A 17,252-nucleotide genomic window follows, 5' to 3' on the forward strand; every position below is an offset into this window, starting at 1 on the left:
ACTTAAATACTTGCATTACCTTTATTCGTAGTACGGGAAATGTCTGTTTTGGACAGCAAGGACTTTGCACAGTCTTAAAAGTTACAAATTTAAAGCCTAGACGTAATTGAGGGAAGAAATAATGTATCACACTACATATAGGTCTGTAGAGTTTATTGACTTGCATTATATGCAACAAAGACACCACAGAATGCTCAGCAATTTCAGTCGTAGATACTGTAAGTAAAAAAACAAACAAAGGCTACATAACAACATGGTCATTATCATATGAGGTCATTTCTACTAAACCTGCAGTTCAGGTCTTTTTCACCTCGCACAAACGCATTGGTCCTCACAACACAAGACAAACAAAAGGCACATGTAAAAATTCAGCACAAGGTGATATTATCAACAGTGAAAGTAACAGCTGCTGCCAATGGAAGGGTAGAGAGAGATGTAGGCTCTATCTTGTCTCCAGCACTCCGTCTCTGATCCGCCACCTCCAGACGGGGCTGAAGTCAGGCGCAGGAACACAGCAGAGTTCCAGACCAGATTCCTGCACCTCCTCGTCATGAGCAATCTGCTGTCCCTCTTCCGTCTCCAGAGTGAACACTCTCTCTGAGATCTAAACAGAGAAACATGCATAAGCATTCAAACAGTCAAATGCCACTTGACACATGAGAACACGGCACTGTGAGCCCCTCACCTGATCGCTAATTCCAGTGGCGATGTGGCCCACTTTCACTCGGCGTGTCTCTCTGATCCGGATGCTTCTTCTGCTGAAGTCTCTGATGCAGACATCCACCCCTGATCCAAGCACAAAGCAGACAGGGACATCATGTAAGGAGAATGATATTATATTTCACAAAAGAAGAGAGAATTTAATGACGATCTTACCTTCAAAACAGCAGGGTGGTGGTAGCTGTGTGTGACCCAGCAAATCCATACTGAAGACCTGCACATCTGGCTGGCTGTTGTAAGAGAAGACGCCAGAGCTGAAGTCGTCTCCTGGGCTCAGGGACCAGCGGCCAGAGTCCTGAGATAACATTTTATTTTTTTTTAAAAAAGGAACCCAAACCAAACATCCAGTCTGTTTGCATGGTGTATTTCTTTTTTTCTAAGCCGTGGCAGTGTATGTTAGGTTACCTTTTTGTCCCACGGCTCCCAGTTTGAATACGCTTCACTGCTGAGACAAGACAAGAGCTGCACCTGCATCTCCGCAGACTGAGGCTGGGACAGACTGCTCAGGTAGAAATCTGCGAATAAACCGAAAAAAGCATAATGAGCACGGTTCAAACTTACGCCACACCGAGGCAGAAGATCGAAAACCAACCCTCACCTCGCTCCAGTTTACGCAGCTCGAGTTCCGACACGGTGGTTATTTTGTTGCTCCGCTTGTGGTTTGGCTCGTAGATCAGTGTCTGTGGACAGAACAGCGAGTTTGGCTTTGACTCGTCCTCTTCTTCTGCATAATCTAGCTCCTTTGTCTTCCTCCCCGCTGTGATTGTGTTCTTTTGATGTTCCTCCTTGTCGTCATCACAGTCGACGCTGCTATTGATGAGTTGCAGGGAGTCGGAGGGGTTGCTGGTGACGTACAGCGGCTCCGTGTACGGTCCCTTTACCGGACTGGTGAGGCCTCCAACTGTAATCACACATATCACATTAATTCTTTATAAACCGCTGACAATTATTATTTCAAGGATCACTTTTACAGGCTTGACTTGATTTTCCTGATGAGTGTTCATCATATCTGTTACTGCCCGTAGTTCCCGAAAGGAAAACCTAAGTAAACAAGTTATATTTTACTTTAGTTGTTATTAATCTATAATGAAGCTGGAATTGACCATCAGTTAATGACAAGAGAATACAGTTTGTATTAAGATGCCAATATAACACTATTTCTGAGAGGGGAGTTGGACTTCTAAAAAGGTGTATTTTTATTTGGAAAGCATAGAAATCAATGAAGTCACAATGAACTGCTCCATCTGTGTGTTATTGCCATGTTATGTATGTTAGGTAATGACACATAATCAATCGCTGAAGAGCACAACAATTCTGGTAAACCGCTGATAACATGGCAGCCAACAGGCGCACAATGAAAAAACAGGTTTTACCCACTTAACAAAAGGCTCACCTACGTGTCTGCCATATTTTAAGAACACGTTTGCCACTTGGTGTCGCTGTTAGATTCAACATTCGATTATAAACCTCTTAAAAAAATATTGTAGACTTATGTAGGTGTAGATTTTATTAGATCCTTTTGTTAAGTGGCTAAAACTGACCGCCATCTTATCAATGAAAGCATGAGTCCAGTTCCCGTGGTGGTTCATGGAGACAGTTGTCAATGGTGATAATGCTTCAATACCTAATTCAAACACCTGACGTATTCCTTTAACTTTGTTTTTTTCCTTCTTGCATTGATGAGAAAACTACAAAAACACACTGTGTGCACAATCATTCACCTTCTCTCAGAGCTCTGTCAGTTATTTTTCTGAGGGCTGACGCTGACGCTCTCTTGGTTGGGTCCTTCTGCAGTCCTGCCTTCAGGGCTTCCGCTGTGCTCGGGCTACAGTCAGGGGGGGTCTCTCTCAGAGGCGGGGGCTCGTTAGCGATCTGTAACCGTTACAAGAAGGTGGTTTGACATGGATACTGTGAAAAGCACACGGAGCGTAATGTGATAAATGTACCTTCAGGTAAAGTCTACAGGTGTAGTATCTTGTCCAAGGTTGACACCCGTTGAGCATGTGCAGTAACATGCAGCAGCTGCTCCACACATCTGCTTTGGCTCCGCGGGGTTCCCCTTTCACGATCTCAGGGGACATGTGGGTCTCCGTGCCCTTTAGATCTGCATTGAATTACATTGGGAAAACACGGGATTCAGACGTGGGATAAATTACTCGTCGTCTCAACAGAAGCGATCGCGTTACACGGTTGCATATTTACCGTTGGACACGCTGAGGCTCTGTCTCTGATTGTCCAGTCGCTCTGCGTGTCCAAAGTCGCACAGGAAGGTGTGTCTACCGTCCTCCGACAGCAACACGTTGTCAGCTGTGGGGGGGAAAAAGAAGCAGATACAGTGCATTCATCTGCATTAAGCACAGTGCTTAACCTCTGCTGCTCTTGCACAAGCTTTATAAATACACGTCTGAATACAGTGAATTAAATCGACTAATCTCAAATCCGTGCAGGGGCACTTTTTCCATAACTTGAGCCGAGTATTTTACAGCATGGACGACATTATTAGAAACGCACAAACTGAGACGGCACAGAAACAAAGGGGCTAAAAGGAGGGAAATATGAAGTCACTGCAGGACAGCTGCTGCAGAAAACTAATGTGGAATGAATGTGGAGACTAATAAACAGGCAACAGATACAGAGATTTGGCTTTACTGCCTCGGTTTTCCTACACATTACAGACACCAGGTGGCGCCTGAACTGCAGAAGCAAAACTGTCCTTTTAGTCTTAAACGTTTGTCTTCCTTTTATGCAGTTCCACTTCTGTTTTTCTCTTTCCTTCTTTTTTTTTTGGGTTATTTCATTTTCATCCCCTGCCTCGTCTCTGTCCAGTTTCTCCTGTCATCCTCTCTCTCTAACTACTTCCTGCTCCTCGTCACACCCACGCAACCCCTAGTTTCAGTCTCCCTTTTCTCTTCTCCTGCTCTCCTGAATCAGCGCATGCGCCGTCTCTCAAAGGCAGCGGTGAGTCACACTGTGGGAAATTCCCAGCTCGTCGTTTTCTCTCTCTGTGGTAGTCTGGTTTCATAACACAGGTGCTGGAGATCAAATCTACACTGTGTGACACTTGTGTTCCACGCAACAGCTGCACAAAGAACCAAAACCTTTTAATGACAACTAATTACACTTAATGACTCTGTTTTCATCTTTCACTAGGAAACACAAGTAAAACATTTTGGTTTGCGTTGTTTGTTCACTCTGAGCCGTGTTGAAATCAAGCTTTGGGTTAGATGCCGTTTAACACTAAGATTACACTTATAGAGGATTTATAAATGTTTTATAATTAGGGAGTTATAACACATACGATTAAATAGGGACAACAGTGGTTTGTTGCTTGCCAAATAGTGAGACAATATTAATGTGTGAAAACTAGATTTAGAAATCCTTTACAAATGTTGTTTTTATGTACAGTTGTATCATTTCTTTCAATTTATTGTGATGGAGTCCTGCTTCTCTTTATAATCATTAATTGGGAGTTAAATAAAAAGAAAAAGGGCAACAGTGGTTTGTTGTTTAAATTTTGTTATTGTTGCCAAACAGTGGGACTGGGAGTATAACTTGTCTATAATTGTGTTTTGTTTATTTATAGTAATCTAAAGAGACAAAAATCTGACTTCATCGTGCTGTGTTCATCCAGCAAAAGTTACATAGTGTTGCTTTTAAGTCTTTTTGTCTTTTGTTTTCCATATATAAACAGCTCTATTTTATATGTTGTTCCAATGTAGATTTTAGAAACTCCTAGGATGGACATAAGACATAGATGTTGTGTTTGAAAACAAACCTAACTGGATTATTAGAGCATAAGTATTGCTACAAAGATATATAACAAATACAGACGAGAAAGGAGGTTTTCATTGCAGCATAACTATTCATTTTTTGTTTGTAGGAAAAAAGAAATATCCCTTTATTATAGCATACCTTTAATATCTAAGTGCACGACTTTTTTCTTCACCAAGTACTCCAGCGCTGTTAAGACTTGCGAGTGATAGTGGAGACTTAAATCCTCTGGCAGCCGGCCTCGCTCCACGATCAGCTGACCCACAGAACCTAGAACAAACAGATCAGGTCAGAGCAGGACACCGACTGTCGTGTTACCAACACAGCATATGATTCATCCTCTCTGTCTTTTATTGTGAAGCGATGAGGAGATGTCTGAAGCAGAAGGCAAGGCTGATGACAAAGGAAACAAAAGTGAGCTAAGTCGTGTTTATCGAGCAGGCATCTCATCTTTAAAGACGTTTGGTGTAATTTGGAAGCTCAACAGTCATTTCTACCCACAGAGCCGCCCACTTTCATATCTCGACATGAATCGTATCAGTATTTCTGTGCACTTTGTTATCCTCACAACACACCTATTCGACCATCTCAATGCTCCGCCTGAGCAGCAGCAGCAGCAGCAGCAGCAGCAGCACTGGCTGTTATCAGGGAGTGTTTGTGTAAAAGGGGAGAAACGTTTACCAGATTTATGGTCCATGAAGAGGAAAACATTTGGCCCCTCTCTGACCACTCCGAAGAGCTCCACCACATGAGGAGATCTGAGGGCACTCCACGCACCCACCTCCTCACTGTTGAACCTCTTCCAGTCGATCTGTGAGAAATCAAACCATAATCACTTATGACCAATAAAACTGGGGGGGGGGACACAAAAGGGAAGATAGAGTTTGTGTCACCTTTTTAACAGCAAATCTGAAGCCTGTTTTGACGTCTTGAGCACTGAGCACTTCACCACATGATCCTTCCTTGATAAAATGTGAAAGCACAAACTCCCTCCCTTCTCTGTACTCTGAGTCCACAGGCTGGATTTTCTGTCAGGATAAAAAAATATATATTTTTTAACAGCATTTAACACAGGTAGAGGACAGAACATAAAATCTAGTGACACTGAACATACTTCGTTGTAAAAGATTAGCCCCTCGTTGCTGACAGAATCAGCTGCTGAAAGCTCGTACTCATCTTCTCTCGCATCCCTCTCCACCGTTTTGAAAAAGGGCCACGCGTAGCATGGGTCCCCCTGACTCACACTGCCCCTGAGGCCAGCGAGGGCCAGTGAGCAGTCCCCCAAACTGCTGAGGGAGTCAGAGTCGCTGTCCTGCCCGAAGGAACCGAGACCAGAGAGGGGGCCACACACCTGGTCCCTCCAGTTCAGAGGAGAGCAGCTGGAGCCTGTGTTGTAAACCTGTCGGCTGTAGAGAGGAGGCCCTCTGTCCTGCTCCTCTGAGTTTTCAACACTGCTGGAGCAAGAGGCACTGAGGTTGCTGTCACCTTCCAGTGATGATGACTCCTCCTGTAGGAAGCAAACAAAAAACAGGGTAGATGAGGCTATAGAAAGCTGGGAATGTCAACACAGAAAGTCTCAATTTATTCTTGAAGATTGTAGAAACACTACTCTCAAGTACTCTCACTTCTTTATAATCCTAGCACATAGTACACACACTATAACTTCTTCTTCTTAGCAGTTTCAATACCCGTTTCACAACTCAAAGAGATGTAGAAACCAAATTTCTTACCAGGATCTGGACCAGAGAACTTCCACTCTCCTGTTCAGGGACTCCAGAGGGCATTCGATGTCTGTGTGGCTGCTTCTCCTTCTTCTCTGGCTTTTTCTTCCCTTTGCGTTTCTGTCTTTTCCTGTTCTTTTTCCTGGGTTTGAACTGCGCTGATGCGGCGCCCGGCTCCTGGACGGAGGCTGTCGTTGGGCACGCCACATTGTTGTGCTCTGAGGGAAGACTGGTGCAGAGAAAAACAAATGTTGAGAAACATGAACTTCATTCCAGACATGGCATTAAACAATAAGGTGAATAAAAGAGTGCAGGCACAGTTGTGGCGCTAACGTCATACCTGCTGGTGAAGCAGTTAGGCGAGGGAACAAAGGAGCGTTCAAAACAAGATGGACTAAATTCCTGGGAGTCCTGGGTTTCACCTGAAGAGAGCAGCGTTAATGTTAAACCGTGTGTGGATGTAGTTATTCATTGTGTTTATTTTATCAAAGAAATATTTAAATATATGTACATTCAGCCTGGGCAATGAAGGTTGAGGTCTTCAGTGGCATTTCCCCAATTTGCTCTGCAGTTCCCTGTGTCAGGAGTTTATTGAGTAAAGGGCTATAATGTGCATAGCCCATTTTGATGCCCTTCCCCTCGTCTTCCTCCTCCTCCTCCTCCTCCGTCTCCTGGTCAGTGGCCGTGCATGACGGGTACGGCCTCTTCAGCTCAGCCTGGGGCGAGCCAGAGAACGGTGCTGTCGAGTTGAAGATCCTGTGCCTCATCGCCATTTCATCTGTTGGATCTGCGAAAAGAGAGAATCAAACACAACTAATAAGTTACTTTCCCCAAAAGTTGACTGAGGACATACTGGTTGTTTCAAGATAGAATAGAAACCCTTTGTTGAAGGGCTGTAACAAATTAAGCAGCCAACTACTTTCTTGATTAATCTTTTTTGTTAATAAAATGTTGTTCACAACACATTTATTGACGATAGACGATTGATTACTAAATGAGTCGCCAACTATTTTGATAATTGATTAATGTGTTTTTTTCAATAATTAAAAGAAAGCTTCTTAAATGTGAATAATTTCTGGTTTCTTTGCTCGATATAACAAAGAAATCATTCAAACTGAATACTTTTGGTCTGTGGACAAAACAAGACATTCAAGAACATCATCATTTCCTGGTTTTGCAAACACTGATCAACAAACAAACAGCATGTTTGGTAGTTTTGCCTTTCAGCAAAACTTGATTGTCAACATTATAGTTTCTCATCAATTCATCAACTGATCGCTACAGCACTTGTGACATGTTTGTTATATAGAGCTACAGCTAGTTTTATTGTAATGGTTTTAACTAAATGTTGGTTATTTTCAGTTTAGCAGAAGGATGTAATTAATGTTGTTTGCTTGTTTTCATCCATTTTGTTTTATTTAGTTTATAACCGGGCTGTATTTATTTTAAAATGCATGTGACTGAAACCACAGGGCTTGGTCTGTTTCAGCAGTAAACACACAAACACACACACACACACACTTCAGTGCAACAATGACATGTTTTGTACTGTGGCTTCAGAGCATAATATACATCTGCCTGTTTGAAGTTGAACACATTGAGTCGTGCCTTGTCAGTTGGGGGAGCGTGATGGTCACTTGATTATCAACATGAGCTGAGAGTTTGCAGTCAGCAGATGAGACAGGAAATTCAACCCCAGCCTTGTTATGACAGTTTACAACCATGTTGCACTCTGTTTCAGTGATAGGACGTTAAGAATGGCACAGCTTGGGCACAGCTGGACCGATTCTCTGATAAGGATCTGCCTTATTACCTGCCTGTGGCTCATACTTCATAATCAGCAAAGCATGTGTGGCAGTAAAATCACCGTCAAATCGACTTTATCTCCTCTCAGCACTAGTTATGTGCATTGAACGAAAGACCTAAGACTCCAGTTGCAGCGGGTTGCATCAGTGCGTCCTTCACACTCGATCACAGTGTTTCCCTGTCGCTTAACTTTTAACACTATCTGCGCCGTACTACTTTATTGAACAGAGGTCATACAAGGATAAACACCAGAAATCTCCTGACGTCTTGCCTCTCTACCAAAAACATTGCCCAGGCAGTGTTTGCGTTTAACAACGCCGACACAATTGTATAGAGAGAGGAGAAAATCTGACACCAACTGTCAAATTTCAGCTAAAGCTGTAATGTCATTACCTTGTGAGGCGACTTCATGCAATGCAAGATTATCCTGAGTGAAGCAATTCAACTGTCACTTCCTGCTTGAAACCGCACTCTGATGAATTTACGTGGAAAGGAAATATAGAAAAAGCCTCTGCAATAAACACAAGCACAAGAACAGCCCTGTGGGTATGTGTGTGTGTGTTGTGTGAGTGTCTGTGAGGGCGAGGGGTGTGTGTGTGTGTGTGTGTGTGTGTGTAGACATACCACCGGATGCCAGTTTGATCTGCGATCCCCTCCCTTGCTGTGAATAACGTGTCATCTACATGTGTAAAACTAGGTGCTCTGTTTGTCTGCCTTCGTCCTTCATGGTCTGATTCTCACTAACAGTTTGGCTCTGTCCCTACTACTCTTCTCTGTCTAATGCTGGCTCGTAGCCAACAGGGGGAGGAGCTGGCTGACTTATGGGAAATGCATCTCCACTTCCCCATATTTCCCCCCTCCCTGCGTGCACTCCGGCGGGGCAGGCTCACTCGCTCTTCCCTCCGACTAGGTTAAAGGATAACACCCTCTGTTATGCTTTTGATGTTTATGATCAGTGACAACACCAAAATGTCAGCTGTCTGTGACCTACTACCATTAAGATTTAAACACAAAGAAGTAGGACACGGCAATATTCAATAACAGTAACTATTTTGTTAAATATATGTCACTACAATGTACACACTTTGAGATAAATGCTAGTGGGGTTTTATCCATGGAGAAGATTATAATATCAATTAACCAGCTTCTTCAACTTTCACCCAGAGGCAAAACTAGATCTTTAATTATCTGACATTTTATAAACGTCAATAATTTCAAAACTTTAATAGGTTTTTGGATGACCATCGTTAAATGTCCAATAAGAGACAGACTGGCAAATAACATGAAGTCAAAAACTCCGCAGGACTTTTCCACTGCATGCATGTTGTTGATCTTTTGCATGCACACATACACCTACAAGACTATAACAAATGTAAAGACTTTTGTGACCTTTCATGTCATCTGTCATGTGAGTGAGCAAAAGGCTACTTCATGATAACCCCCACACTCTTTTTCATGTCATTAAAATACCACTATAATGCAGTGTTTTGTGATAAGAACGTTCCTCGAGTGGGAAATTTGCCACAGAGCGACTTTAAAGCAAGTGCAATAAATGTCGACTGACAAGCGGGTGAAGTCAGGCGTCCTCTGAATTCATCTCAAATAATCTCACTTGCTTTTCCTTTCAGCAGCAAAAACTCTGCAACTGTGTGAGAATCGCTATAGAACACAGGAAGTTTAGAACACCTCATGAAAGGCTCTGCTTCTCCACGCCACTAAATAACAAGTTGCTCGCTGCTTCCTTTATCAAACTGCAGACACTGTCATTGTCAGTTAGAAATTGTTTGTGCCACTTTATAAGCCACACACTGGTTTCTAGGAAGGAACAACTGTCAAATGTTCAAATTTCCAGCAGCAGTGATTGATTTTGAATCAACAGAATGCATGGGGAGTGTGTATCATCAGCAGCAGCCATCATTGTCTGAACACAATATAGCAAATAGCTAGATAGTAGTATATACCTATGCATAACAATTACAGTGATTATTCTACCAATTAGCTCCTCAATTAAGATACGGTGAAATAAAATTAGACAAGATAAGATGTAGTTTGGCATTCCAAAAGAGACCATAAACCAAATATGTTGGGTTTTTCATTAATTCAGTTTAAATTGAACATTTTTAGTCAGCCTTAGTCAGTTTTCTCATTGTCATGTAAACACGTTAGCTAGCTCCATTTTAGTCGGACTAATGAGTGATTATGTGAATCATAGTCCGATTACTCCAGCATGTATGTGCTAAGACGGGCTGGAGACAGACATGGCATTCTGCTCATGCATCAAAATTGTGACCCCGGAAGTAGAAGGAGACGATGTATAAATTGCAGTACTGCTGCCGGAAAAGAGACCCAAAGAACCACATTACGATCCCTTTGTTTTTCTGTAACGTAAAATTCAACAGGAAACTGATTCAATACGTACTAGTTTATAGAGAGATTCAGGCGGAGTGAGATATACATGACAAAAAAATTGATGTTCTCCTCCGCATTTATACTCGTACTTGGACAAGTTGTCCGATTGCATGTAAACGTACTGTTGGTTGTAGCCTTGGACCCTGAAATATTGAGATGGGTATTTTATTAACCTTAAAAAAATGTAATAAGTTGATTCAATTTACGTTTGGTCTAAATACAATATGTAAAAAGAAATCTTTAAAAATAAGTCTTTCATTTTTCTGTCAGTACAATAAAACACACCTACAAGATAGTAACTTCAACTCTGCAATCAAGCTGCATCAACACTTCTCTGACCACGTCGACAAAATCTGAACAGTGTAACTTTTCACAGAGACAAGAGATTAAAGTTGTTGCCGGGCTGTTGCATTGGTTTACATCCAAATGTATGTTTGCAAAGTGATTTGGAGCATTCGTACAAGAACCTTGAGCCTTAAATACAATCAGACTTCAGGTTTATAATCAGTTATGACTTTGCTTTGCAGAGAAACCCTGAGTTTATCACCACTTAGAGTTGGTGGCCACTCTGAGCCAAGTTCTGCTGTACACCCACGCAGATTAATGAAATTCCAAAGCTTTTAGTAAGGAAAGTGAAAAGGGACTCAACCTGAAGTTGGCCACAGATGAGACACAGGCCAGAATTCCTCAAGAATAATGCACGCAGATTCTCAGGAAACTGCCCTGCGAGACACATGTCCACAGTGCGGCTAAGAAACCGGCACAATTTTTTTGCATGTTAAAGTTTTGTTATTTCGACTCTTTTGTCACACCCCTCTGTTTCTCTTACCTTCCCCTTTTCCTCCGAATTATAGAGGAAATGAAAAACAGGTTGCATTGCGGTCAACAACACGATAAAACACATGCATGTTTGGCAGCAGACAGACAATAGTCATCTGTTCCCTCCAAAGATAAGTGAATGACTGTATATTAATCTGAGGGGGTTGAAATATTATTACTTCCACTGATATTGACACTGTCAATGGAAGTATTGACAACAAGACCAAGAATGGTATAATTGTTCATCTTTCCTTCCTGTCTAACACTAAATTAAAATTAAGATGGACTGTTCAGAAAATAATGTGTTGGCAAAATAATTAAAAATAAGTTTCAATCCTACTTTAAACATTGTAAAATGAATGCAGCATTTGTCTGCAGCACATCAGTATCTGCTGATATTCACCTAGTTGATTGTCATCAGATCAGTGATACAGATGTGGATGTTTAACTGGACTATAATACACAAATAATAGATTAAAATAGCTAAGGAACTGATATTTTGTGAACAAAGGTGGTATTTGTATGATTGCATTTGTAATTATTCAAAGTGCTACAGAGTGCGACTCTGAAACACTGAGATGAAGATTTCTTTGTATCACTGAGGAACGAAGGACGAATGAAGGAACAACAAAAACAAACAAATAAAAATCAGCATCTGTATTTCCAACAGTTAGTTCAAACATATGGATCGTATTTACCCAAAATTACACAATCGGTGCTAACACATTCCTACATTTTAGTGACAATTTTTTTTCTTTTTCAATCAAGGACCCAGGTCAGTGTAAATCCAGACCCTGGGTTTTGATTCTGGACCAACAAGAGGTGAGTTATGCTGTACATGTGAGATGCAAAGCAGTAACAAAACTTTGGGGTTGACTCATGTGAGCAGCTAAATCTGGTATGAGTTTATGATGGCTTAAAGGGCCGAATAAGAGCTGACAATGGCATCACATTAAACAGTTCAACATACTGGAGTGGAAAACATTATAACTGCTCTTATGTGGACTTACGAGGTGCAGTTTAGGGTTGAACAACTTATTGTTTTTAGGTTTTTTTAAATTGAAATTGCAATTTGAACCACCACATTTGCATGTTATTGCAAGTTAAGTGTATGATTTGCCCATTTCAACAGTAAAAATTGTACAGCTAGGTCCTTTTTATATAATCTAGTTTAGTTCACTCATTTGCAAACAATAACAATGTTATTAAGGCTGCAACTAGTGATCGTTTTTAAAATCGAATAATCTGTCTATTATTATTGTTTAACAACATTTTTTCAAAGACATTTAGTTTTTTAATATTTTGTAACTGTTTGGTCCATAAAATGTTGAAAAATGTTTTTCAGTGTTTCTCAAAGTTGGAAATGATGATATTCTCAAATGTCTTGTTTTGTCCACAAACCTAAAAGTAGACAGTTTTAATGATTGTGATCTGGAACAAAGAAACAGAAAATATTCACATTTAAGAAGCTGAAATATCTGAAAACTAGTTTTAATTCTTTAAAAACCGATAAATCGATTGTGAAAATAGTTGACGATCGATTAATAATCGAGTCATTGTTTCAGCCTTAAATATAAAACACATGTTGTACATTTACGTCAGAAAACAGAGTAGTTAGTATTTTGAACTTTGAACTAAGAAAATTATATTGCAAATTGCAATTGCAATATCTGACAGTAAAATTACAATATGATACTTTCCCCAAATCTATCATCCATAGCGAGCACAGCCAGTCAATTTGCTCAAATAAATAAATAAAATTTAAAATAAATCACTTCTTTACAGTTTTCTTATGTATTATGTCTCATGTACATCCGGGTTCTGAATGTACATCTGACATCCACTGACATGCTTCTTATGTGTTTATTTTCTGGTTATAATGAGCCTGTTCCTTTAGTTTTAAGATAAAGAAATTTGATTTAAAAAAAAGGGGGGGGGGGGGGGGGGGTCCTTGAAAACTGCATAAGCATTTAATAAGCAACAGCAAATGACAAGCCGACATAAAAGTAGATCTGTGTTTTTAATCAGAGACATCTGGCTTCAATAGGCGTACGTGCAGTTAAAAAAAAAAGAAGAAGAAGTTAGATGACCTAAACCGCTTCAACTTTCAGTAACAACACCTTAACAAAGCTACACTTTGTGGTGATTCTCATTACACATTCATGTACCAACCATATAAAAAAGCGTGTATCACACAGTGTCTCTGTGTGTGTTTATAGATTTTACAGAACTAAAACACTGAACTTCCTTCTCGCCACATTCACCGCCATTCCACGTAAAACTTATCACGACATGTTTCTCAGCCACTCGTTCACAACACGAACATTTGAATTAACCAGTCGTTACCTCGAAATAAAACATGTTACATGTTATGTCCGTCAGATGTTTATCTGATTAAACACATAAAGAGTAATAATAGATATTTTTCTCTCTCGCTTACCGATGCTTCCAGTTCTTGTTAGAAGGCGTCGGCCGATGGCGAGCATCGGATTTGTCAAGCTAACATAATGGCGACCGCAAAAATTTCAAAATAAAAAAAACTATGTTCCCTTAATTTAACACCAAAATGATTAAATCTCATGTTACTTATACATTGTAGAAACAGTGGACATATTGTTTAATGCTTGCTCACTGTGTAAGTAATATGTGGTATAGTTATGTGAGTTGGACATGCTTTTAATTTGAAGTGAAAACCACAGTACTTCCTGACTGTGCTTGTTTTATTTTGACAGTTCCTAGAGAAAGTGGTAGTTTGGCAAATGACATGGTGAGATTAAACTCCTGAGGGGCCACAGAGCAGCAAGGGGCCCGCAAAAACCCAATTAATATCTAACTGCAGTAATTACCCTTTAGTTGAGTAATCAATAAGCCAGTTGATATATTGATAATTAATCCTTTCCAGTGGGATTTGACCATGGGTCTAGAGAAGATGGTGCGTTCCATTTACATTGGAAGTCGGAACTGAGTGTGACGTCGCCTCCGAGTTGACTGTCTTCCAGTTGAGAAGTTGGAAAATTGTATTTAATGTAACAGAAATGTAATAATACTATGTGAGCAAATCCTATGTCGGAGTTTGTAAGTAAATCTTAGTTCAACTCATAAATTCCGACTTCCGACTACAACTGGAACATACAAGTTGTGGTCGGCAGTTTAAAGCTACTCAGACCAGAGCAGCTGGGACGTATGTTCTGCACACAGGAGGACAAACTTGGGATAGCAAAATGACTTCAAATTCAAAGATGCCCAGGAAGAAAATGTCCAAATTAAAAAAGGGGAAATATGCAAGAAAGGTCATATGGTGAGGGATGTGCTCTTCTTGTAGAAGTTGTACCACTATACTAATTGAGTGACTCTTTTCATCCGAGTTGTCTAGTTGTTGCTCTCTCGTTAGAACCTTTCTGGTTGCATGTATTGACAAAAAGGTGCCACAAGATGGAGCCAGAAACTATGGACTAAAGGCACTTACTGCAGACATCATTACCTTCTCTTCACTCATGATAGTCTATTTGGTATGAAAACTAAAGAAAATTAAATATGAGATGGCTTAATAACTTGAGTATTGTTGTCTTTTATAGCCATGGTTCTCAAACTGTGGTACGCATTCCAGCTTCCTCTGGAGGTACTTGCATATACCAGGGTATGTGATCAGAGTGGAGCTGAGGAAGTTTGACTGGAGTGTGTAGAAAATGAAACAAATCCCCCCCAAATATATAATAAATGAATTAATAATAATTTGAGTCACCTTATCACTCACTCCACCTAATTTCACTATACCAGTGTTAGAAGAATATGTGAGGAAAAGGAGGATGATGAGAGAGCAAATTATCTTAGGGAATAAAGGGAATAAGTCTCCCCCCTGGGAAAAGTCTGTAGCTGACTTTGCTATTTACTTACACCACTGTATTTTAACGTTGGTGACAATGGTGTTACTTCAAGAGCTCAATGTTTTGGTACTTTGAGAATCTCTGTTTTAAACACAACAAACAGCTAAAAATATCAGCAAACTCCAACTCCTCTCGTCTAGCACTGATGTTCATATCTTGTGCATACACTAATACATTTCTGATGAAGGCAAAATATGTTTGTAAGAAATGTCACTGTCAATCTCCACCAAATTTGAACAGAAACTGAAGAAAGACAATAAAATTAGATGACTGACAACAACAACCAGTGTTTTTGATTAGTTAGTCGATGACCACAAATCAAATAGAGCTGGGCCAAAATAACTCTCTGAGTCTTATACTAATATTGACAAACTGTAATTTACTTGAGCGATTTCAGCTTCAGGCAGAGATGTCCTGCAGAGCTGCAGGACATTCTGTGTTCGCACCATGTGCTAAAGAGGAAACCGATGATCTGTCAGTTTCCCCTTTTTTTCATTATCAAGCAAAAATCCTTAAATATCTTGGTATTGTGACACTTGTGTGAACGAAAGCCAAGAAATTCACAAGGCAAAACATGGACTTATTTTGTGTAAACAGAACAAGTAAAATGAGATTTCATAGTAACATTTACTTGGATATTTGGGAACAAATGAGATAACTTTTGTTTAACTAATATTAAAGCCAAGAAATAATATTTCAAATTAAAAAATTTTAAAAAAAAACTCAACCTGGTGTTTCTGTCAGTTTGTCACACGACTGCCAGGAAACCTGACAAACCAACTTCATAAAACACAGTCTTACAACACCCCAATTAAGAAACACTGAGAGGATTAAAAAATTACTATTTAATTCAGACATAAACAGTTTGTTGAAATTACATTTTGGTACATTACATACAAATCTGCAATTTATCAAATCACCTGTGGCCACAATTGGCTTAATATAAATCTACAACAGTAAATACTGAAGTGAACATCAACTTTAAGGCCCAGTGTATAAAATTAGGGTGAAATTGCTTTCATTTGGCATGTTGTTTCTTAATATCCCAGAATGAGCCTTTTATATTTATATCAGGAACTGTTTTAACATAACAGCACATACAGTAGCTTCTCCGACACACGTGTAAGGTAAATCATATTCAGCTGCAATTTGCAATAATAAATATTTGTAGATTTTACACACTGTAGCTGAGAAAATGTTGAGCTCTTGAGGTAACACCATTAACACCATTTTTAGAGTTTGTTTTCTACTTTGATTCGATTATATTTTAATTTTGTATAATTGTTGTATATATTTTGGTTAATTGAAAATAAAACTTTTAATTCTATCCAGTGTGCCTATTCTTTTACCTAAAATAGCAAGTATGTCTCCTAATGTGCACAGTTTAAAATAATAGTAATATATAATGAATGCTGCCATGTTGATATGTGACAAAGTAACGTGATGGAAACATTCTGGGAACCGAATGTGCAATCAAAAACTAACGTTAGGCGAATGTTAGGAAAATTTCCATGTCAACCTCAGGACAACCTAGGGGGGGAACTTTCAGGGAACGTTCCCACAACTTAAAGGTAACTTTCCCAGAATGTTCTGGGAACCTTGAGAGAACATTCTGTAAAGGTTGTATGACGGTTGTGACAAAGTAACTCTGGGAACCAAATGTGCAACCAAAAACTAATATTAAGGAAATGTTAAGAAACTTTCCATATCAACCACAGGACAACCTAGGGGGAACCTTCAGGAAACGTTCCCACATCCAAAATGTAATGTTCCCATAATGTTTTGGGAATCAAAAATTGTTAGCTGGGTTATCACCAACGTTAAAATACAGTGGTGTAAATAGGACGAGCAATATCAGATTTCGACTTTTTACAGGAGGCAGATTTATTCCCAATAAGATCATTTGTTTCTCTCAATATCATTCCTCTTCCTCATACTTCAGACACTGGTATCCTCAGCTCAACGCTGATCACATAAACTGGTATATACAGTAGAACAGTATTTCTTGTTTCCTCCAAGTACCACCCGAAGAAACTTGTGTACCACTGGTGGTACATGTACCACAGTTTGAGAACCATGATATAATTTGAACACTTTTCAAAATTACATTTCAAACGGAGTG

At 39.9% G+C, this 17,252-nt stretch overlaps 1 protein-coding gene across 3 annotated transcripts; it reads right to left on the bottom strand.

Annotated features, from left to right (window-relative positions):
- Positions 1–136: 136 nt before the first annotated feature.
- map3k14a (mitogen-activated protein kinase kinase kinase 14a) lies at positions 137–13,729 on the bottom strand. 3 transcript variants are annotated; one of them, XM_058654504.1, is made up of 16 exons: positions 13,687–13,729; positions 6,724–6,999; positions 6,553–6,634; positions 6,222–6,441; positions 5,606–5,998; positions 5,385–5,519; positions 5,173–5,302; positions 4,633–4,761; positions 2,923–3,027; positions 2,667–2,824; positions 2,442–2,592; positions 1,319–1,621; positions 1,126–1,235; positions 877–1,015; positions 686–786; positions 137–604 (listed from the first exon to the last, which is right to left on the bottom strand). In XM_058654504.1, the coding sequence occupies exons 2-16, from the start codon at positions 6,983–6,985 to the stop codon at positions 443–445; spliced, it is 2,580 nt and encodes an 859-aa protein (XP_058510487.1). In that variant the 5' UTR covers positions 6,986–6,999; positions 13,687–13,729; the 3' UTR covers positions 137–442. The 3 variants fall into 3 exon arrangements, with proteins under 3 accessions (XP_058510487.1, XP_058510486.1, XP_058510488.1); XM_058654503.1 differs by lacking the exon at positions 13,687–13,729 and adding an exon at positions 8,643–8,771; XM_058654505.1 differs by lacking the exon at positions 13,687–13,729 and adding an exon at positions 8,412–8,504.
- Between the last annotated feature and the right edge of the window lie 3,523 nt (positions 13,730–17,252).

The sequence above is a fragment of the Solea solea genome, chromosome 16 (genome assembly GCF_958295425.1).
Source record: "Solea solea chromosome 16, fSolSol10.1, whole genome shotgun sequence".
Lineage (NCBI taxonomy): Eukaryota > Metazoa > Chordata > Actinopteri > Pleuronectiformes > Soleidae > Solea > Solea solea.